The sequence below is a fragment of the Paralichthys olivaceus genome, chromosome 13, assembly GCF_024713975.1.
Source record: "Paralichthys olivaceus isolate ysfri-2021 chromosome 13, ASM2471397v2, whole genome shotgun sequence".
NCBI classification, from domain to species: domain Eukaryota; kingdom Metazoa; phylum Chordata; class Actinopteri; order Pleuronectiformes; family Paralichthyidae; genus Paralichthys; species Paralichthys olivaceus.
This window is the reverse complement of record NC_091105.1, coordinates 12,600,460-12,623,192: the sequence shown is the minus strand read 5'-3', so window position 1 is coordinate 12,623,192 and position 22,733 is coordinate 12,600,460. Positions and strand designations below refer to the sequence as shown.

The 22,733-nt window shown below is 42.3% G+C and overlaps 1 protein-coding gene across 1 annotated transcript in view; it reads right to left on the bottom strand.

The window, feature by feature from the left end:
- Window positions 1–435: 435 nt before the first annotated feature.
- Window positions 436–22,733, bottom strand: part of itga8 (integrin, alpha 8) — a 36,708-nt gene continuing 14,410 nt past the window's right edge. Inside the window, exons 13-30 of the mRNA XM_069536889.1 lie at window positions 21,929–22,126; window positions 17,692–17,737; window positions 17,447–17,554; window positions 13,705–13,760; window positions 13,130–13,287; window positions 12,897–13,028; window positions 11,797–11,864; window positions 11,121–11,268; window positions 10,401–10,493; window positions 7,316–7,395; window positions 6,793–6,873; window positions 5,612–5,717; window positions 3,942–4,100; window positions 2,437–2,553; window positions 2,201–2,314; window positions 1,738–1,839; window positions 1,515–1,637; window positions 436–1,410 (exon numbers count right to left, since the gene is read on the bottom strand). Coding sequence (XP_069392990.1) covers window positions 1,321–1,410; window positions 1,515–1,637; window positions 1,738–1,839; window positions 2,201–2,314; window positions 2,437–2,553; window positions 3,942–4,100; window positions 5,612–5,717; window positions 6,793–6,873; window positions 7,316–7,395; window positions 10,401–10,493; window positions 11,121–11,268; window positions 11,797–11,864; window positions 12,897–13,028; window positions 13,130–13,287; window positions 13,705–13,760; window positions 17,447–17,554; window positions 17,692–17,737; window positions 21,929–22,126 — 1,979 coding nt within the window. The 3' untranslated portion in view covers window positions 436–1,320. The remainder of the gene's footprint in view (window positions 1,411–1,514; window positions 1,638–1,737; window positions 1,840–2,200; window positions 2,315–2,436; window positions 2,554–3,941; window positions 4,101–5,611; window positions 5,718–6,792; window positions 6,874–7,315; window positions 7,396–10,400; window positions 10,494–11,120; window positions 11,269–11,796; window positions 11,865–12,896; window positions 13,029–13,129; window positions 13,288–13,704; window positions 13,761–17,446; window positions 17,555–17,691; window positions 17,738–21,928; window positions 22,127–22,733) is intronic.

Genomic DNA, 22,733 nt, shown 5'->3' with positions numbered 1-22,733 from the left:
CTATGAATAAGAAAATATAAACACAGACATTAACATTTTCGATTTATTTCATATTTCTGTGCTGTTTTCTTGCAACAAATGCTCTGATGATTTCATTGTCTAACTTCACGGTGAGGAGGAATATGTAAAGTCTGCTTTCCCATATAAACCAATAATAATGAGAATCACTAATATACCAACTCTTTATTCTAAGAAAACCTGACAAAAAACACAAATAGGACACAAGCTTGGTTTAAATTCTGGGTACTGTTGATGCCCTCACACTTTGCATATATTTTATTATCACATAAAGAAATGACAACATTGAACAGACACAGCTAAATGCTGTACAGTTTGTGCAGCAGTGCCTCAGGTGGTCGACAATGTGTTTCTGTTCTGGACCCTTTGTCTTAACAGACAAGTCTGAAGTCTTATCAAATCCAAAGTAACAGACCACAGTAATAAGTTATTTATTTATTTGTCTCCTCACTTTAATCTTTTTAAAATGTCACGTGGCTTAAATCACTCATTTGCTTCTGAATACTAAAATCTAATATACACTTATATACATAAACAATGGAAACATTAAGCTCTGATAAAAATAATGCCAGTGTAAACAAGCTTCAGTATCACGCAACACCCAAATATTGCACATACATTCTTAAATATACACGTTAACTATGTGCCTTTGTGTTAATGCATGAGGATCCTATGCATGTGTGTGTGTGTGTGTATGTGTGTGTATTTGTGTGTGCAACCTGTATACAGCCTGCTCTGAAGAACCAGGATAAATTAAATTAGGTGGGGAAGGAATTCAATAAGTGAATGAAAGGCTCACACAAAGGGCACCTAATAAACACACATATGTACAGTACCTGCACACACAGTCACACACACACACACACACACACACAATAGACAAACAGTCACAAAAGCACTTGTGCATAGACCTCGTGTCTCTTTGTGCCTCTCTAACACAGACACATGAAAACGTTCAGAAACATTTAAAGCATTGCCCTCACAACAAAGTCTGTCCTGTCTTCAGTTCGGGTGCCTCACTGTGAAGGATAAACAATAGACATGTGTGTGTGATTGAGCCTGTTTAGTGGGTTTTGGTCCCATTCTGTCTGGTTAGAGCCTCTCTCCTCGGCCCAAGCGGGAGCGGCGCTGCAGTCTTCTGTCTGTCCTTTCAGTCAATGTCATTAATAGAGAGGCAGAAGATGTGCAGCCAAGGAATGAAGGGTCCAATGACTACAGATCTCAGATCTGATTTAAGTTACTCAGAAGGTGCACATCCCTCCCAAACCAAAGTCCTCCATTCAGGGGCTGTCGTGCATCGACTTAGGCGTCCCCTGTTTGATCAGACGTCAGATGCTCCTGGTCAGAGACGTCGCCGTCAGTTGGCGGCCGCGCCCGGTCAAAGAAACCACACTGAGGGAATCATGTTAACCCATTAGTGCAGGATTGGATAATCAAACTACCATAAAGGAATGCAGAGGAAGGTGGATGATGTATGTGTGTGTGTGATTTTGTACCTTCCACATGGCGAGTGTTAGCATGGCCAGCACCAGCAGCCCCAGCAGTATGGCCAGGATGATGACCCAGAGGGGAACGGCAAACGATACATCAGGAGTCCCCCACAACACCAGGGTCCCCATCTGCAGAACAGAGAGACGCGTTTATAAGAGCTGACACACTTTCATTTCCTCCTGTAGCGTCTCACACACTCTCAAACACTCCAGTTATTCTCCATCTTACCGAGGTGCTGTGCTGAGGCAGGGTGCGAGGTTGGATTCGATAAGGCATGGCTGTGACCATGAAGGCCACAGTGGAGTTGAGGACATATGGGTCATTACGCCGCTGGAAGACACATGTTACAAGACTTTATTTAACCTTTGACCAATCATTATTATGTTTGTTCATTAGGTAACATACTCTGTGTAATTAGTTTGAACTTTAGCCAGAAAGGATGAGAGACACAGAGTTCTCAGAAAAAATGCTAATTTGAACATCTGCATGTCTACGACAACTGGGTCAAGTACATTGGCTCATGAAGATCATGTGACGTAATTAAAGGTCCGGAACCTCTACTTAATAGACCGATTTTTAAAATTGTTTTCTCAACAGCTGTTTCACAGGAACAGGAATCAACCTTGTTGGTGTAATTTACTTGCAGTAAAAAACACACCAAACTTTTTTTAAGTCAGCTGAAGACACTGACCTGCAGGAACGTGTGTGCCCAGAGTCTCGAGCGGATCTTAACCACCGCGCTCTGTCCACGATCCAACCGGCCGACCACACATGTGATCCTCAGACAGGAGATATTAGTGCAGTTCTGCATGAGATTGGACAAGAGGGAGAAAATGAAGACCTCAAACATCTGTGAATCACTAATGAACATCTGGTTGAGCCTGTTTTGTGAGGAAGATGTACAGTACATGTACACGTGTGGCTCACCAAGGTTTTGCCGCTATAACTCTGAGCTTTGCTGACGGCTCGTTTGTGGCGGCGGGGAGGAGAACTGGTGTTCCTCAGGAAACCCAATAATTCAGGTGTGTCCTGAAGAGCGGAGATCTGACGAAGACAAGGAGAGAGGGTTAATAATACTGAATTTCATTCTCCAAAAGCTCTGCTGAAAATGATCTGCACCTAAAGGATGATCAAAGTATGGATAAGATTCTTTAAGAGGACATCACCCATCAGTAATTAAGGTAAGGAAAGGAATGGAATGGAAGGAACGGAAAAATTGCGTGACGTAGCGTGACGTAGCGTGACGTGATGATTTAAGGTAACAAAACGTGAAGTAAAGGAAAAGAAAGGATCAAATGTAAAACAATAAAAGTGGTAGTTGCTCCATTGCTCACATTCCTTGGTGTTGTTTTAATAATTTCCTTGACAACATGTGTTTAGGCCATATGATGATAATTATTTGTCGGCTGCAGATGAACATATATTGGTGGGTTAGTGGAGTCTGTATTACACGTGGGCTCTGACGCAGCTCAGACAATAAATAAGAAGGAGATAGTAAACATGAAGACAGAGAATGCTTGTAAACGTAAGATGAAAGATGTTGTACAAGATGCAATAAAATGACAGAAATACAGCAGCTGAGCAAAACCATGACATTCAGGGATCGGATCAAAAAGTGTTTCGATGAAGGAGATTTTCATTTCTCAATTGCAGTTTATAAAGTCGAGCTGACAGCAACAAGAGTCACGACGGAATAATCCAGTCAAGGCTCACAGATAACAGAGACAGAGGTGGGAGGCTGGTGAGGGATCATGCTAGTTTCTGTAATAGTTGTCTCTAAAGCTTTGTCATATGGGCTGCAGCTATGGATTCTTTTCAAATAATTTTGTTGTGTAATAAATTAGCCGAAGAGATGTGGAAAATTCGTCACAAAACTCAAAGTGACATCTTCAAATGACTTATTTTTGTCTGACCAACAATTTATTTTACAGTTTTATTATCGAGCAAATCAGCAAGAAAATTATGAAATAAAAAAGTCTGACCTCTGACCATGTACTGACTCATTTTGTTTTCATAAAGGCTTATAGCTTGTAGCATTTTATAGTCAGACATAGGCTAATTGTACACTTCTTGAAATAACTGCATGTTTTCTTTTCAAATTACGGATGATATCATAGATATTGGAGACTGTTCCTGCTCTAATTTCTTCTAATGAGCGTAATAATCCAGCCTCCTCGTTTTGAGCCAGCTGGCAACAGAACATGGAGAGCAGCCAGAACAACGATTACAATTATGTTTAAAATAAGCGGGTATAAATGATGGACCAGCGCAGGGAAGAATCCGCCGCTAGCACTGAAATAAATAAAAGTTTGAAACAGCAGTAGGCATGCTGGTTTTTGTGAGTGCGTAAAGAAGGGAGTATATCCACAGTTATATATTTGGGGCTTGAAATCTGGCTGTGTGTTGTATATGTTCACATATTTTCATGTTACCTGAAGGCCGAGAGGGTTGAGGCTGGTGTTCGTCCGGCAGCTAATTGGTCCGTCAGTTTGAATCTCCATGGCATACAGCAGGTTCTCTTCACGGAAATGGGACGGCCAGCCGACTTGAAGCTCGGCCTCTCGGATACTGCTGGGACCAGAGTTGTGGAGCTAGAGACATAGAGAGAGGGGGGGGGGGGCGCAGAGTTGTCAGTATTGTGTTCTCCTCTGTCTTATTACAAGGTCTCAAGTGACTGAGGCTATAATCAGGTTATACCAACTGTGGAATGATGACACAGGCCACCTGTATTTCAGTGAAGATAATACTAATGCTGCCGTCAGTCAAGTAAAACCTAGAGCATCACTTGGCTCATCATCCCACAACGAAGGGAGGATAAATGAATTATGAGGTTAAATGAACCATCAATTCAATAAATCCTCCTTTTTACCCTGTATTTTCTCTCTATCTTACACAAACACATGCATGCATAGCCTCACACACACACACACACACACACACACAAACACACACACACACACACACACACACACACACACACACACACACACACACACACACACACACACACACACACGGTCATTAACACTGAAGCAAGTCTTCCAAACAGGACATGATCCCGGTGCTGCGGGGCAGGAATTCTGTGCGAGCAGAAAACTCTGTCTTCTCTAACTAGAAGCAGCTGCCAACTGGAAAAAGTACCACAAATGAAAATCATTATCAGCTGCAGGACAGGCCAGACACTGCTGCACACTGGTTCAATGAAGCAGCCGTCCCTTTAAAACAAAAGGAAATCACATGTACGTTACACACACGCATGAACACACACGCCCCCTATTATAAACTGTTGCCAGTCTGGCTGCCATCCTCCCTCTTATCTATTTACCGCTGTTTGACCTTGTTTTTATTACTCATTGCAGTGGATCCATTTTTAAGAACATTTTTCCCCTTCCTTCCTCCTCTCTTCTTACCTTGCTCCTTATTCTATTCTCTATTTCACCCCCTGGTTTCTTGTTTTCCTTCCTTCACACCAGTAATTACTCCTGAGCTTAGACCTTTGATCAGCCAGAGCCCAATTTTCTTTATAGAGCTACTGTTTTTTACTTTGTATGCAAGTGTTTCTGTTTACTTCACCTTACAGAGACCCCCTCTTGCTGAAGCCTAATTTACAACTTTCCGCTCCTAATTTTCTGCTCTTTTCATCTGAGCAGTCCACGTGAAGACCAACAACATGAAAAAGAAAACTAGGCACTTGGTAGAGCACATTACTTTAAATTGCAATCAAGCTGCCTGAAATTACACGCACTCATAGATATCAGTCCCCTAAATATACGTATGATTTTTTTTCATTTAGATCCATGATTTATTTCCTGGGAAACTGGTGAAAATGTCAAAAACCTCCAATCTCACAATGTTGATAAAAAAAAAAAATTTAAATCAAGGATCCGACACTTTGTGCTGATTCACGATACATGTCCCATCCTTCCACCAAGCTTTGTGGAAATCTGTGCAGTATTTTTTGCATAATCCTGCCGAAAAAAACAACCGAAACATACAACAAGCCAACCATGTATCCAACTACCCAACAATCTAACCAACAATCCAACCACCCAATACACAGACTTTGTGTAATTTCCAGACGTTTCGCTCCGCTTCCATTTACCTCATAGATGTGAGTTACTTGTGGTCCCACGTCATCCTCTTTGACAGGCTTCTCTTTGGGTTCCCAGCGTGGGAATGGCAGCACCACCTGAGAGGGGTGAGACACCCTGGAGGGAGGAGAAAGAGCTCAGTTGTATTTAGGCCTTATTGTGTTACTAGCCTTCAACTGACAACTAGATTGTGTCCCTCCACCATGACTCAGGAGTAAAACACAAAGGCTAATAAGTTAGAAATTAATTCATATTTAATTTGCGTATCTCAAATGATCAGTGGAACTTTAGAGTGCATTTATTTGCAAGAAACTAACAAATGTGCACATGTTGTTTGGGGGTAAAGTTACTCTAAGAAGGGAACATGTCATGACCAGAACAACATTTCAAACACAGTACAATGGTAAGATTGACTTAAAAATCTGAGCCTATCCTCACAGGATCCTACAGTATTCATATTACATATATATATAATATATCTACACAGAGAATGATATCATTAATAGTAGAAATACTAATTCATTTAAATAATACATTTTATATTTTGGGAAATCTAGCTGATGCGAAGCTGATTCTATTACATTTAAAAAGGCCAAACAGAAGATTTCCAGGTCTGTAGTGGTGTAGTTGACAGAAATCTCAACTTATATGGATTTTCAAATTTAATTCAAGTCTCATCAGATTTGAGCAGATAACACCACAGTGTATTTCAAAATTGTTGATGTTTGAAATGCAAAAACTTAAATTCTAGATTTGGATAACTGGGTCGGAACAATTTCACTGGACAAACTAGTCTGTCCTCATCATCCCAGGTCCTCCTTTTGCTTGTGTGTACAGAAGTGACCACACCCAAACAACGCCATGCAAGGCTCCATGCTTTGAAGTGTGTGTTATTGTGTGTGTGAGTGTGTGTCAGCGGCCATATGGGCAACAACGTCCATGTCAAAGGTTCCTACGTATCCCATGTGCACATGGTTAGTTCAATTTTATGTTTTCATGCTGTTTTCCATCTGTATATAAACAGGCTCCATGGATTCAAAAGGCGAAGTGATGTCCTGCAAACACCAACAAGCTAAGACTGAAACCAGGTCAGTTTTATCTTTGAGACCAGTGCACAACAACAAGCCATGATGTCACTGTTTCTTGGTGCAGGCGCCACACTCTTGTCACATGCAAAAGACGCTTGACTCACCCACGTAAATCCAGTTGAGCCTGAGCAACGATGGACAGATTCAAACTGACTGGGTTGCTGTTGGAGTTATCTTTGTTGGAGCTGTAGAGAGGGAGTTTATATTAAATGTAAAGTATAATATAAAACACAGACCACTGTGACTGTGCTCTACAATCTGTATCTACTTAGAAATTAATACACAGGAGGCTGTGATAAACTTCTAGTGAAACCAAAGTCTCAGAAAAGCACATGATGAAGCTGTGTTTTTATGTTTAGCTGACTCCATAAGGAAATTCCTCTGGCCATGGGCTTGATGTACTGTCTAGTGATGTTCTGTGTCGAATTGGACACAATGAAGCAACAGTGAACAGTGGACGTCTGTCTTCCTCTGTCGCTGCAGTTAGTTCCATCAAACCACAGACAGTGACAGGATCGGGGCAGGCACAGAACTTATTTACATGTCTCAGAAGAAAGACAAACAGCTCTCTGTGTGTGTGAGTGGGCGGTTATAGGGGGTATGCGTGACTGTCGGTGGGTGTGTCACCTGTGGATCTGTAGCTCAAAGCTGATTTTCGGTCCCGCATCATCCAGCCTTTGCACAGAAAACCTCAAACCAACAGACAGCTGGGCAGGAGGATGTATGAAAAACATGTGACGGGAGAAAGATGAGGGCAGAGAAATGACAGAGGGGAAAGAAAGAGCAGAATTAAGATGCATCCATACATCAAAAGCCACATGATGTCTTAAACTGTCCACTAATATACAGTGAAACCCCTGTTAACTAGGTCCTCTGCTGTTACTTCACAGGCAGATCATGTTTGTGTCAGTGTGTGTGTGTGTGTTGACAACAGCAGAAATCTTAAATCGGAGAAAATCCAGACAACACACAGAGACACACTTAAAAGCTACAGTTAAGTTGCTTGTCTGTCCTCAGTTTAAATCTCCTGTCCCCCAGGGTAACTCAAAACATGTGCAGGATTTGGTTCATCATCCACTGTATGACGACGGCGCGCGTGTGTGCTTGTCCCCGTCATCCAGTATGTGAGCCCATGTGTACGTGCGTGTGTCTGAGCTCTGCTGAACAACAGGTCAAACACATGGTCCAGAGAGAGGGAAATGACAGCATGCACTCGCACTAACACTTCAAAAGACACGACTGGGGTGGGGGTGAGGGGGTGTGTGGTGGGACTACAAAGCCTGGCAGGGAACGTCTGAGGAGACAGACACCAAATGAGAAGGTTATGAGTCGTTCAGAGAGAGGAGCAGACGTCACTGTCAGCTACGATACTGAGAGAGGAGGAGGTGGAGGAGGAGGAGGAAGACAGCCATAGATGTCTGAGGAGGCAGTGGAACAAAGAGGTCAACTATGACTCTTAAAATCTGTCTTTTAAGTACCCAACTCTCAACCCTGGTTTAAAAGGCAGCTGTTAAAACTCTTAGTTTCGTCCTTGAGACAGAGACCAGCAGCTGTGGCCAGCTTGAATTGAGCCTGGTTTTTACAGTGAATGGTTCATTTTCACGGTGGAGAAAAATCATCAAAACATCCCAAGAAACTTTCTCTAAGTACTTTTGCAATGTGGTCAGACTCTACCCCACCGTTGATCTGTACGCACAGTGTATTCCAAATAATTATCATTGTGCCACAATATGGCTAAATACACAACTGCAGTCAGTGTTTGTCTATTACCCTCCTTGAAGCTACACAACTTTGCCACAAGCAGCGTATTTCGTCACGTTTTGACAAAACAATGGTTCATTGAAACAAAACTGACTCTCGGCTGACGTTGTGGTTTGAGAGGTTTCTAAGTTCATTGTTGTGTTGTTTCTCAACCCTATAAGTATCAGTTGGGATGAATTAAAAGTCAATAGACTATTGTGGCTGTGAGATGAGTAAAAACCTATGGCAGCCACGTTTCAAGCCTACAAGGGTGTTTGATAAAATATTTATATGGAAGCTACATAAAGTGAGACTGCATGTAGCTTTAGAAAAAAGAAACGGCACATTCTTCATCTTTAAGTTGTTCTGGGATTTTGCTACTAAAGATTCATTTGGTATTTAATAGGGCAGCACGATAAATTTTATAGAACTTGAAATCTCCATTCACAACTGTATGCAATTTCAAAACATGTGATCTAAAGCATCATGCTGCATTATCTTTTCTTTCTTCCTAATCAGAGATGACGTGGCGTTACCTCATGTGATGCAGAGTAGCAAAAAAATGGAAGTGACATAGAGCGGCAGAAAAACCAAAAGGAATCCAGAAGAAAACCCTGCTGCTAACGGAAGAGAATTGTGATCCCCAATCTAAACAAGAAAATCGTGATTCTCATGTTCCCCAGGATCATGCAGCCCTAGTATTTACCATTATCCCACAGTTGTCTGTCAATGGTCAACTGTTCAGCAAAATTATACTTTGAATGTAGGTATGTTGATTCAAAAGAAATTCATATCATAATTTACACAATAATATTTATCCAGTATAAACATGTACAGTGTAATAAACTTCATATTAAATTAACATTGTTCCACTGATTGAAATATATATCATGTATTTTTATAGATATTAAATTCTCATCACAGTCCAGTGCAATGACTGTGGACAGAACTAGTGAGCTGAAGTATTCTCGCACACTGACTCTAAACCAAAACTGCATTTAAATGTCAGTGTTTCCTTCCTTCGATAAGACTGGGGTCCAAACTTCCTCCATTTAAATACATTCTGCGGCTTTGTAGTCATGGTAGTGTCTTTTGATTGTTATCGATGACTACCAAAGCTTTGACATAAAGCTACAGCGATGTGGCTAAGCTACATCTAAAGTGAAATCAAGAGCAGGACAGAAAGAAAAGCAACACAGACGATACTGAAGCCCAATGCTGAAGCCAAAAACAGCTTTCCTGCAGGCATGCACCTCCTACACTGAGGGAGGCACTACAGCTGTGTCATGTGGCACAAGGACTGAACTTCAATGATGAGGATTGTTGAGCTGCACAATATGATCACAGTCTGTATGGGGTTCATGACGGTATGTTCTGCATAAGCCCTGGGATTTCTGAACGTCCAACGGGGCAAGGGGAGAGTTAAATATGGGAAACATCTGGACAGCTGTGGAGCACTCACACACACATACATGCACATGACTTGTCCCTTTCACATGCCTTATTTTGTGCTCCTCCCCCAGCAGTGAAACATGACCACATAATTTGATTTATTAGAACGCTGCGTGTCACCTCCAGAGCTCAAACACACCTCTGTGGTGGCCTTGACACCTTTAGAAAGACCCTACATTTCAACTCATACACACACACTAAATTTGACATGCTTTGTGACCCACATACGTACACCACCACTCTTTACTTTACAAAGCTGTGGCTTCCTGCATGTGTCAGCTCTCCGAGAGCGGCATGGATCATTATTCCATGCTGCACACACACTTATGTGCAAACTGAGTGTGAAGCATTGCTAAGGGAGTCAGAGTGTGTGGAACGAGGGTCAAGGTGATGATCAGTAATCATTGGAAGCCATCAGTCAGTGCGAGTTAAACCTGACGAGTAACAGTCGCAGGTTCTTAGAGTTGATGGTCGAAAGTGGTGTTTTTTATAAAAAGTGTGTGTGGGTGTAAAAACTCACCTCGGTCTCAGCGACCATCGGGTTCCCGAGGTCACACACCACCATCCTGGAATCATTGACCATCTTGTACTCGCAGTTCAGCTGAGACAGAGACTACAGAGAAGAGAAGAAGAAGAACAGTTGGTGAGATGATCAGGAAAAAGTTGATGAAAGTGACAAACAGGGAGCAGTTAGAGTCAAGAGGGGAAAAGAAGAAAAAAGGGAGGGAAGTGTAACAGCATCAAAGGGGGAAGGGAGCGAGGGATTGAAAAATGGGAATGAAGGAGAGGAGGGTGGGGGAATGCAGGGAGAGGTAGAGTGATGAATGATCTGACAGTAACAACCTCATCAATCAAACAGCCCCATTACACACTCATTAACGCACACACACGTGCAAACACACACACAAGGACATAAACAGACACACTCACACACATATAGCAGTTGACCCTGTCCACTTCCGTGGTCACTAATGCAGCTTGTAAATCATAATAGGGGCCTTTGGGCAGTTTCCAGTAAAGCATACCTTGCTGATAGCCACGCCAAACACAACAGGAAGTGATGTTGCACTCTAAAAGCTGCCGCAAATAGCTCACTTCCTCTTACATGCTCACTTGGTACACGCTTCAAACATGATGAGATAACGGCTCCAGTCTTATGTGTCTATTTTGAATATCCACACTGATGAACATGAACACCAAACCAGATGTAATCAGACAACATGTGCGTGTGTGTATTTACCTCCACTCTGCGCTCCACTCCGATGTAGTCAGCCTCTGGTGGAATCAGTGTGTGTAGCTCTGTCTCGTAGGCTCCCTCTCCTCGGTTCGCCGCAGTGATGGTCAACATGACCAGATTGTCATCTCCAATCACCAGCTCTGAGCGGTCTCTGTGCGTGTGTGTTTTATTTAAAAGAAAGAACAGTGTTAAAAGAGAAAAGAAAGTATTTCAGTCATGCAGAGGACACCGAAAATTACACACCAACACTGGTTTCATAAAAAAAGCATCATCTATCTTTTGTTTTTTGTGAAATGTAGTTTTTAGGATTGGACTTAATCCAAACAGCTGCAAAGAATGCAATCCCCCCTGACCCCAACAATAACCCCAACAATGTGCATGTGTCAGTCAGTCCACAGTGACAGGATGTTTGTGTAATGCTGCCATGGCGATATCGTACAGCTGGAAACACTAGAGACGAGGCTAATGCACATACACATACGCACACAAACACATGGTAAATGGAGCTATAACGTGAGCAGCCGCGGTGTAAACTCTGCTCATTGTGTGAGGAATAACAGACATACCTTCTTCAGGGTGAGTGTGTGTGTGTGTGTGTGCATGTGTGTCTGTGTTTGGCAATGTGAAGTGTCAAGTGTGTACAGGTTGAGGTCAGAGGGCGTGGCCGTGTCGGTCTTACATGCTGGCAGAGAGCTGCAGGTCGGGGATACAAATATTGTCGTCTCCGCAGTCCAGGAGAATGTAGGCCTGAGAGGAAGAGGGGGCACAGGAGAGGGGGTCGTCATGAGGAAATGTTTATGGTACCCTGGGTATCATCATGACAAATAGAAGAAAACGTAACTGGGACACACCAGGAATCAAGTGATGTAAAAGCACAGACACACATGTTAAGAGTTACGCTATCCAGGTCTTGGGCAGCGAAATGAATCTGTTCATTGGGTTTGGGCTATTTGCTGGTGCACACAGACCATATGTACTGTGCCCAGCTTCAGAATAAGTCATGTTTGGTGTAATCTTGCAACAAATAATCCTCTTTGTCTCCTGTTACTCTAACTAACTGAATGTGTCGTGTGTTTCAAATACAACACACAATGAAATCCTGGAAAACAAGTGATAATTAATGTAGAATATAAAACATATACTAATACATATACATATACATAAACCTGTTAATAATTTGGTTATAGCTTCTAATCAGGTAACATCTGTTGATCCTGAAGTTTGCATGCACAAGAATCAAAATAAAGAAACTGCTTTCTGCTCATCTGTCCACTCAACTCTGGAAAAAAAATCTTACTGCAAGTGCAGAGCGAGCATGAATGTGCACATCTGGCTTGATTATTAAACAAACAAATACAAAGTTGTTCAAGAACTACGTATGTCTTTGGTGTGCATTAAATCCTTCACTTCTGGTAGAGCAGGGGACTCCTGATTTTTACAAACCATCTTTCTACTTGGAAAAGTTGAGCACGAAATAACTTAAGAGGTACGGCAGAGATTTTTTATTTGTGAAATAGCTTTTCATTTTTATCCATATAGGAAAAATCAAGAATTTGCCTGGCATACAACACACTTTATCCCTAAAGACCCCTGATAAAGACAATATGTCCCCAAAAGTAAATGGAAGAAACAACAGGCAGAGTAAAAGAAGAGGGATTCGTCCTCCGGGACAGACAAACAAGAGGTAGATGTTGCATGCACAGAATAGACCAAAAGAGCAAAATTACAACATAGAAAATCAGGAATACAATATATTCTTTATATGTTATATATACTCACATGCTCTTGGAGGAAAGTGCTGCTATAGTGGTTAAGGACAGGTGGGAGGTTTTGGTCCCGTGGGGGAGGAGCGAGGCTGTAGTTCAGAGCCAGTGAAATGGGGGTTAACTTGTCCCTGAACTCATCCTCCTCCTGTGAAGAAACAAGATGAAAAATGTGTAACTGGTTCCTCTTTGAAATACAAAACAATATTAAAAAGCGCCTTCATTTGTGTTTGAGTGTGATTTGCTCACTTTCAGGTAAATGGTGTAGCTCAGGCATGCACGTGGGCGGCTCTGACCCAGCCTTAGGATCCCCGTGTGCTGAGGCTGTTGGGTGTCCAGGAAGAGAACTCGCTTTACTCCCCCCCTGCTGCCTTTCAACCAGTCCAGCTGCAGCTCCGCTCTCAGGTCTGGACAGGAGGAAATGGTAGAGAGGTGGAGATGGATGGAGAAGTGAAAGAGTGAGTAAGAAACTCAAGCCAAGCGGCAACTCCTAAACCGTGTGTGTGCCTGCAGGGCCGTAAGAGATTTTCCACAGGTTATGTAACAGAGAGCCATTTCTAGGCATTCAACACTGAAGAGCATCATTACACAGTGGAAAAATGTACTTCACACCTCCACTTACTGTGTCTGTCTCTCCCACTCCCACCCTCCATCCCCTCTTTGTCCCCCACTCTGATCAGTGTGGCAGAGCAGCAGACTCCGAGCAGGGAAGTTTAACAAGATATTTGACGAAGCTGGTTGTGACTACTGTGACTATACTGTCCCACCCACTGAGCTTTTCCCTTTTTGCCTCCCTCCCTCTCACACTGTGCACAGCCACTTACCGACAGAGCTGGGGATCCCCACACCGCTCACTGCTGCACACACATTCACCTTCAGACTGCAGGAAGAGGAAATTAGGAGGGAAGAACGATAGACAGAGAGAAAAGATTGAGAGTGTTTGACTATGTTACATGATTAACACATTATTAAGACATGCTTGCTTTCCCTTTAGAAAAATATGTTCATCTTTACTTTGATTTTGAGTTAGACTTTGTTGTGTTTTTTTGTCATATTCTTCATAATTTTTAGACTTTTCTAGCTTTATTTGAAAACATCCATCCATTAATTATCTGTATTGCTTATCCTTTCATAGAGCCAATCCCAGCTGACATTGGGCGAGCGGTGGTGTTCACCATGGACAGATCACCAGTCTGTCGCAGGGCTTCCTAATTTCTCCTGTCTTTTCATCATATGTTTGTATACATAATCATCATGTGTGGTAGATACAAATAAGATCTATAAGACTATACATTATATATTATAGCAGTATTATGACTGTAGACATACAAAGAAAACCCCCAGACTACATAAAACTAACTAACTAAATAAACTGCCCATAAGCAAGGCATTTCTTCCTTCCTGTAATCCAGGGGGCAGTGGGAAATAATGCCCAGGACCCAATGGACAATAGATTCATTAGACAGACATGGGAGACTGGGCAACATTTGTGCATTTCCTCTATTTATGTGTGTATGCCTGGATGTATGTGTAATTGTATGTGTGTATGTGTGTGTTATCACCTCTTTAATCAAGAACAGGAAGTGACTCCCACAAAGGGAGCTCCACACTGTTAATATCTACTAATCTGAGGAAGTTTACAGATTAGAGTCTCCCGCTTCTCCACGGCCCGCTCAGCAATATGAGGCATGAGGTAAATGACTTTGTTTGGTTACAGTTCACCAACCCTGACAGCAAGATCGCAGAGGATGTGGATGCTTGTGTGTTTGTTAATAATTAGAATGCCCATTAAATGACACAACGGCGATGAGCTCCTTTTCCTGTGCTCTGCTTATGTGTGCTACAGATGTGAGCTTGTGTGTGTGTGATAAACTCCAGGTTTCTTTTTTTTAAAAAAAAGTAATTTTAACCTCTCCAGGTGGTTTCATGTGCGTTTAATAAGTGTTGCATGTAAGCATGTGCGCATATTCTGTGTGCTCGGACGGGCGTTCTCAAGTGTGACTCTAATAAGCACTATGTGTCGAACTTAAGTGTGTGTAGCACCTAAATTACCCCCATATTACTGACAACAGCTCCAGCTCTTGCTTGGTCATTACTGTATGTAATTTTCCCCCAAAATGCATCTGTGTTCCACCACCCTACGCACTTCTAGCTGGCCCTCCCTGCAAATACGCACACATAGACCCCTTCCCCCCACTACGGGTCGGCATAGTGAGGGAGTGGGAACTTTCAATTTAAGACTGGTCATTAAGGGACTGTCCTTCCTTTAGCACCACTCCTACAGTCAAAGAGCATGTGATCTTAAAAAAAAAAGCTGCACTAACGTTTTTTGTCAACTTGGGCGGCAGCAGAGACAGGCTGAAGCATGTGGTCTTGACATATTCTCACCTTAAGTTAAAGTAGTAGATATTTAGTCTCTTTCAGCTCAGTGTTTGGTTTCTATTGACTCCTGAGGAAAATATCTGACTCTTTAGCTCCTAAAGACTTCACTACATTCACAAGCCACTGTAGAACACTACAAAAATACAGATTTTATTGTCACTTTAACAACACCTGCGGTTGTTCTGGAGGTATTCCCAGAATTCTAAAAACTGAATAAATACTTAAAGTCTACAGTCCTATAAAAAAAATTTTTTTTCAATGAATATGTTGCTAAATAATTTTGTCTGAAATCCAAAACCAAAATCACTTTACCTTCTGTGAAACACAAGCAAAATGAGAGAGTATTAGTTTGTAGAAACATATAAATGTTGAAAATAAATATAACTAAATAAAAAAGTGATCTTACATTCCCAGAGAGATGATTTCTGGCAAAAATGTCTTTGCTTACATTTTGAAGAAAGAAGCAGAGTTCCACAATCTGTAATAAAGCTCACAGTGTATCCAGCAGTTTTCAACCAGATGGTGAGAATGTTTTTTTGAGGATTGTGGAAATACACCCTCGGGATAGTGTTCAGTATTGTTAGAAGACCTGGGTTTTTCAATGATGCCCAAATAATTATTTTTCAGAAAATCCAATGTTTAACCCTGAGACTCAAATGTAACGGTAATACATGAGAGGCACAAACTGGGGCCACCTCCCATCATGCCTCTCTCCAGCTCTCACCGCAGGGAAACAACGGAAATGTCAAAAAATCTTTACCACTCTGAAACACAAGAGTCTCAGGCATCTCTTAATTCTAAGAGCTGCTGTTTAACTCTCTGCATGTGTGTGTATGTGTGTGTCTGTGAGTGTGTGTCTCCTACGTCCTATCTGATTCCATACCTCCAACCGAAACTTCAAAGTGGTTTATTTAAATAAGCTGAGTTTTGTTTTTACAGAATTCCATAGTTTAGTGCTCTTTCAATTTGACCAAAACCCTTTTCCCTTTTCGCTCTCTGCCAACACTCACACTCTTCGGCACACACACACCCACAGACACCATGATGGCAACTTGCCGAGCACACTTAGACCGTCCAAACAGTCCTGCAGCGGTTCCAGGCACAATAAGTGAGAACCAACTAAAGATTGTGGCGAAACAGCGGGGGACTTCAGACTCGCTCCCCTCAACTAAACCCACCCCCAGGCAGTTCAAAGCCACAGGAACAATAATACAATCAAAATAGAATTATGCAGTTTCAAATTAATTGCAGAGACCCATAAATCTGAGTTCCCAGGTTTTATGAGAGGGATTTTTCAGTTATTGCATTAGACGCACAGACAAACAGACCTTGGCTGATGGCAGACGTCTAGAACACAGAGGTGATTTGTCACGTGTCAGTTTGTGAAAGTCTATACATTTTACTACACTAAGTTATACACACACACACACACGGTACACACACTTGACTTTTAGTAGAATTTGTAACTCTCAATCAGACATTTAAAGTTGTATGGAGGATGTAATGTCCTTTCCCTGTTAGATCTATAACTAAAACTGGTCCTCACAAAGATAGAAGTACATGAAGAGAGTCATATACTCAAAAATATCACTTTTCATTTTTTAGCTTGATTTTTGTTGGTCCCACAATGCATTGCCAAACGGAAGTGGCAGATCAACACACAGCTGGAAAAAATTACGTCAAATTGTCGACTGTGGTGAAGAGCTAGAGGAACGGTTTAATATAAAGTTATTGTGAAAGGATTTTGCTGTAATTGACAGTGCTGTTCCAGGGTCAGCTTGAGTCATGAAGTAGGATACATTAATTTCTTTAGCCCAACCTACCATCAGGTCTGGAAAATGGAAAATCTATTTTCAGACCAGACTGAAATAGCAACACTGAAATATTTAGGAAATAATATAAACAGGCTAATCTAACAACTGTCACACACTACAGATGGGTAGATAACAGTGTACCCTCATGTTTCCAGAACTCAAATCTAAGATGAGGTCAAAATAAAATATTTTTTGGAACTTGGAAAGCCAAGATCTATAAATATTATGAGAACGCCATGTCATATTGGTTTTGATTTACACATATGGGCAAGGAGGAGCCACCCAAATGAGATCTTTAAAGTTATCCATTGATAATGCCTAGTATGTGAAGAACACTGTATATTATCAAGAGTGTATATAAACCTCTTACCAGGTGACCATGATGTCTGTCTGAGGCAGGTGACACTGTCGGTCGTCAGGGTTCAGGATTCTGGGTGTCAGGGTCATTGCAGCTTCCACAGACACTACAGCTCGAGATCTAAACACACACACACATAAACACACCAATCTTAAATGCAAGAATTTGTGAGTGTCAAATGGAATTTCACACATGGAAAAAAAACAAGTCTGCACTTTGAGACGCATTTCAAAAAGAAACACCTTGTTCTTTCTTACCTGTACACCGACACCTCGCCTGCGCCAAACGCCCCCACAATCAGATCTGTGAGAGAGAGAGAGAGAGGGCGAGCACAAGAGCGAGAGAGAAGAGGGAGTCAGAGTGAGGGGAGAGCTGAGAAATGGAGAGCTTCAAAGAATGCAACAGATGGGACTGATTTCAAGGTCTCCAGAAATCTCCATCAAACACAGACTTCTCACATTTAATACACACACACACACGTACACTTACACATAGATCCACATACACACACTATGATAAAGCATTAACCTTCTGATATCATCATGCTTTTCTTTTCACACATGACCCGGTTCAGACTAAAATCATTAACATGACTTGTTAATGTGTGCATTCGTGAGTTCATCAGGCATGTGTGTGTTCATACTCGTGGATGCGTGCTGCGAGACAGGGACCCTACGTTGCATTCCAGTGCCATTAAGAAATTTAACGTCACCCTAATCACATTTGGCTAAATAACAACAATTCCCCGCAGCCTGTATTGCAACAGTCATCTCCTAATCGTAAACAGCCACAGATCTCCTCTATATGTGATTTTTATTTGTTTTCATGGCTTTTGTGATCGACACACACTTTTAATTGGCTCTCGGAGTTTAAAATAGAGCCGGCCTTTTTAAGGGCTGCGGTCATGCGACGCATACCAATGAAAGCCACATGCGCGCACGCACACACACACACGCAATATATGAACACATATGCTGATTAGAACAATGTGAAACTGACGAGAGGCACTTAATGGATAAAAGCCACCACTGCCAGATGAAGGAAAACAAAGTTGATCCTGAGAAAGACAGAACAACCTCATGCTGCTCAGCGAGACATGACTGGTTCCGCAGCAAATGATTATTTTGATAAATTAATCTGTATCTTTTATTTATTTATATAATGACAAAACGACATATAAGAAGTGGTAGCCAGGGAGTGTTTGGCATTTTGACTTGATTAATATCCAAATCTTTGTCAATGAATTTTCAGTTCATCAGCTAATTTTTAATCAGACGATCAGAAGCAGCTACAGAATGTAGGAAATGTTGTGGTAACCAGCTTCAGAGATGTACGCACTAAGCTTGTGGAAATGTTCTCTCGTAGACGGTGCTTGTCATTTGCTGTGTCTCTCCTCCTCTGCATATGTAAGAAGAAAGCGACTAATTGAATCTGAGAGTGAGGCACATCTGTTTCTGCCTTCGGCTGCAGTCAGAGTCCCCCTGAAACCACAACATTAAACATTTAGGCCCTGGTCCCTCTTCCCCTGGGGTGTGCTGTGTCGCTGCGTTGAGTGTGTGTGGCACTGTGTGTATGTCCTGTCTAGAAAAGTCTGCGATGAGAAAGGAGCCCGAGATGTGGGTTTTTTGTTGGGCAGCTGGAGAGGTACGTTAAAGGGGAGGAGGGGGTGAGAAGGAGAATAAGAAATAATAGAAAGAAAAGGAGGGCAGAGGATTGCAGATCTTGGCCTTTAAACTGCAATCTGTTAAAGCCATCAGAAGCAAGGTATACTCTCAGCAGAGGGAGAGAGAGACAGAGAGGGACCTCCTCGCTCCCAGGCCGAATTCCTCTGTTCATCCAGATATTGGAGTTGTGTAACCTGGAAATCTAACTCCACTCCTGCCTCAACTATGAATCTGTGTTCAATACAGTGGTTGTCTCTCTGCTCATTATCCCCACTCTTGTGTTTGCTCTCAAAACTACTGCATGACACGAGAGTGATTTGAGGACAGGGCACCTTTGGGATTAAAAGTGTGTTTGTGTTTGAGTGTGTGTGTGTGTGTGTGTGTGCGTGTGCACTCATGGCTGCACTGAGGGCTAAATCAAATAACAGCCCACTTTCCTTTCCTTGTCAATCTCATTTCCTTACACACAGGAAAGCTTGACTGCCACTGTTGATTTGAGGTTGCGTGCGCGTGTGCACAGAGGCACAACGAACCAATCCCCTCACACAAATGGGCTGACAAACCAGCTTGTGCACACTCTACTCACTGATGGCAGCCCTGTGCAGGTATAGTGTCGGTAACTAAGCTGCTTTAGCTGGTAGTGTCTGTCCCGGCCTGTGAAAACACAACCTCCATCCAGAGTTTAGACAGACTGTCAAGCTGTCACTGGCTGCCTGCCCTGACTGCCTGTTTGGCTGCAGGCGAAAGGTCTTGATGATGAAATGCCAAAGGTCAATGGCACTCAGAGGAAAAAGAGTTGCTTATAAGAGAGGAAAGGAGCTTTTCTTAATTCTTGAATGCATGTGTGGGATTATTATAAGGATATTCAATAGTTGTTTAAAATGTTCTTCATTGCTTAATAAGGATGGTTTTGTTTAAAGGAACACTTGGTGTGTATAACTATTGATGAGGGAACAAGAAACTTTGTTCTACTTTTACTTAATGAGCTGAATATACTTTTATGGAGCCCAGTAACACATTTGACACCTACTTACCAACCAAATGACCCCTCACCACCACACACATCCAAATCCCTGACCCTGACACGTCTCTGTGTCTGTAACTCTCTCAGCAGGCTGCTGTGATTGACAGGTAAAACATTGTCAGTTTTTGACCTTTGACCCCTTAGTTGAACCTAAAATGCACCCTGAGGCAATCTGATCCCCTACCAACATGCAGATCCCCTAACCTTAACTCCAGCCAGCTTTGTGTCCTCCACTGCATCAGTAAAACACAGTAGTGCCTCCGTGTCATGCTCACAACCAAAGACGCGGGTTTCATTTAAGCTAATTGTGGGAGTGTGGGTGACAGTTTTGGTTCTGTAATGCCTAGTTATAAAAAGAACAAATATATGATCTAATCCTTAGAGGAAACTAATTAAAGCCAAAAGCAGAGTCTAATCATCACCTTTCTCTCTTCTAATGTTCCTGCAGTAGACTAATGACACTGAACATAGATGGGAGCATATTGCAGCTCGAGCAGGCCTCCCAGACGCCTGTGCAGTCCTCTCATAATGCTGATCAAACGTCGCTGGCTCCTTTGAACAGTGTGACTTTACTACCCCGCTAACGACACACCATGTGTGTATGTGTCTAACTTCCGCCAGCCAGCTCTCTAATGACAGATGACAAAAGCACACACACATTTGCGAGTGTGTGTGTTTACATGGTGTGTGTGTGTGTTGGCTGAGGGCTCAACCACCCATGAGTTTCTACCTCACTTCCTCCTCCCAAAGGGACACGACCAGCCTAAGTTTCAACCTGCAAGCCCCTGATGTGTATTTACTGTAATGTTTTTAATCCAGGATCTCTGCAGTGGGTCTGCACAGGGTCTAGCTTTGACCTGCAGCCTGGCACATGCTCAACACACACTCTGCGGCCGCCAGTGAAACTGATCACAAGCCGCGCATGTGAACTTGCGTGTGTTCCACGTGTGTGTATTTCCCTTGATATCCTGTTTGTGGAATGAAGAAATCTGTTATTATAGCAAAATGAAAAGGAAATGGGGCTGAAAAGAGTGGAGACAAAAAAAAGGGAAAAAGGTAAAACTAAACAAATTCTCCTTTTCAGCCTAATCTGCAGAAACACAAAGCCTAAGTAATGCAGAGAACAGAATGACTCTAAATTAGGGAGAAAATAAGGTAGTATCACATTGTTTTTACAGACCTGCTTTGTTTCAAATGCCCCCTTTCTTCTGGACTGAAAACTTTTATACACAAACAACTTCCCACTCACATAAAATTCTCTCCTTCTCAGATCTCTCATGATCAGAGTGAGTTTTCCAATATGTTATGAGAAGTCAGAAGGTGGAAGAGTCTGGCAAAGTAAGTACTGTAGGTAGCACATAAAGTAGTGCATGTAATTTGATTGAATAATGCTTTGATTGTGCACAGTATTGGCTGTGGCTTGACTGTCTGGCAGACTTAACTTGTGGTTAATGTATTATCATACTTTTCTTTCTCTCCATCTTATGTTTTCTCTACTTCTTGAGTTTTGAAAATCCCCAAAGAATGGATGCGGCAGCAGTTCATTGGCACTCAACCCTATACCCCATTCCTCTTACTGATGACTTTACCAGACCAGAGGAGGAAAGCAATATGGGAGAACATGGGGATGGTAGTGGAGTAGTGCTTGCATTGAGAGAACGATGAAATTTGGAGGTCAAGAATGAAGGAGGACAGATTGTAATGAGAGGCGTTGGAAAGAAAGTGGAGAAGCGAAGGAATGTAAAAAGGAATTTTGATTGAAACGCAGGGAGTGGAGTAGAGAAGTCGTTGAGTGTGAGTATTTACCAGGATACTGATTGCTGTCCAGGTCTTGGCCTCCTCTCACAGTGAATCCAAATCCCGACAAGCTGCCACTTGGGGTCCAGGCTGCTCTTAGCTCTTGGCTCAGCATCAAGCCTCGCGTGAATACGTCTCTGTTCCCATTAAAGATCAATACTCTGCCTCCACGCTCCTCGCCTCCGAATGGACAACCCACCGCCACGTCTATGGGACGACATGCATGCATGTTTTAGACATCAGCAGGGTTAAGGCCCCTCTGAGACAGAAGCTAAGGAAAGCATGCAGGTAGCAGGGAAAAAGCTTGACCTTCCTTTACCTGCAGTGGAGACCATGGCCACTTAAAATTTTCCTCAATATCATTGATTATACTAATATTTTTGCTTTAAATCTTCTTTTGACATCTGGGCAATGTTAAGGTAATTGTTTGTGTTTCGATCTGTATGGGCAACATTTGATTGGACCTTTCAGTGTTTGTTAATTTCTCAAGTATTATGATTAAAACATTGTCCTCCCGTCTCCTGAGCCTATTTTCCTTCAGTATGTGCAGCTAATGAATCCTGACGATCCTGTGTCTCTGTGCAAGAGCAACAAGAATTTCCTTGTATGACATTCCCAGGTGATTACTCCATGCTATGCTACAAATCTGGTGGCTGTGGGCATCTGAGTGATTAACATCTTCTTAAAATAAATATCTTGTGCCCACAAGATAATAACTTGTGCGCACAAGATAAAAATCATCATCTTTTGGGACTTCGGGGGCTCCGTATGTTTCCCCCTGATTCAAGTTGTTATTATTAAGATAATCATGCCC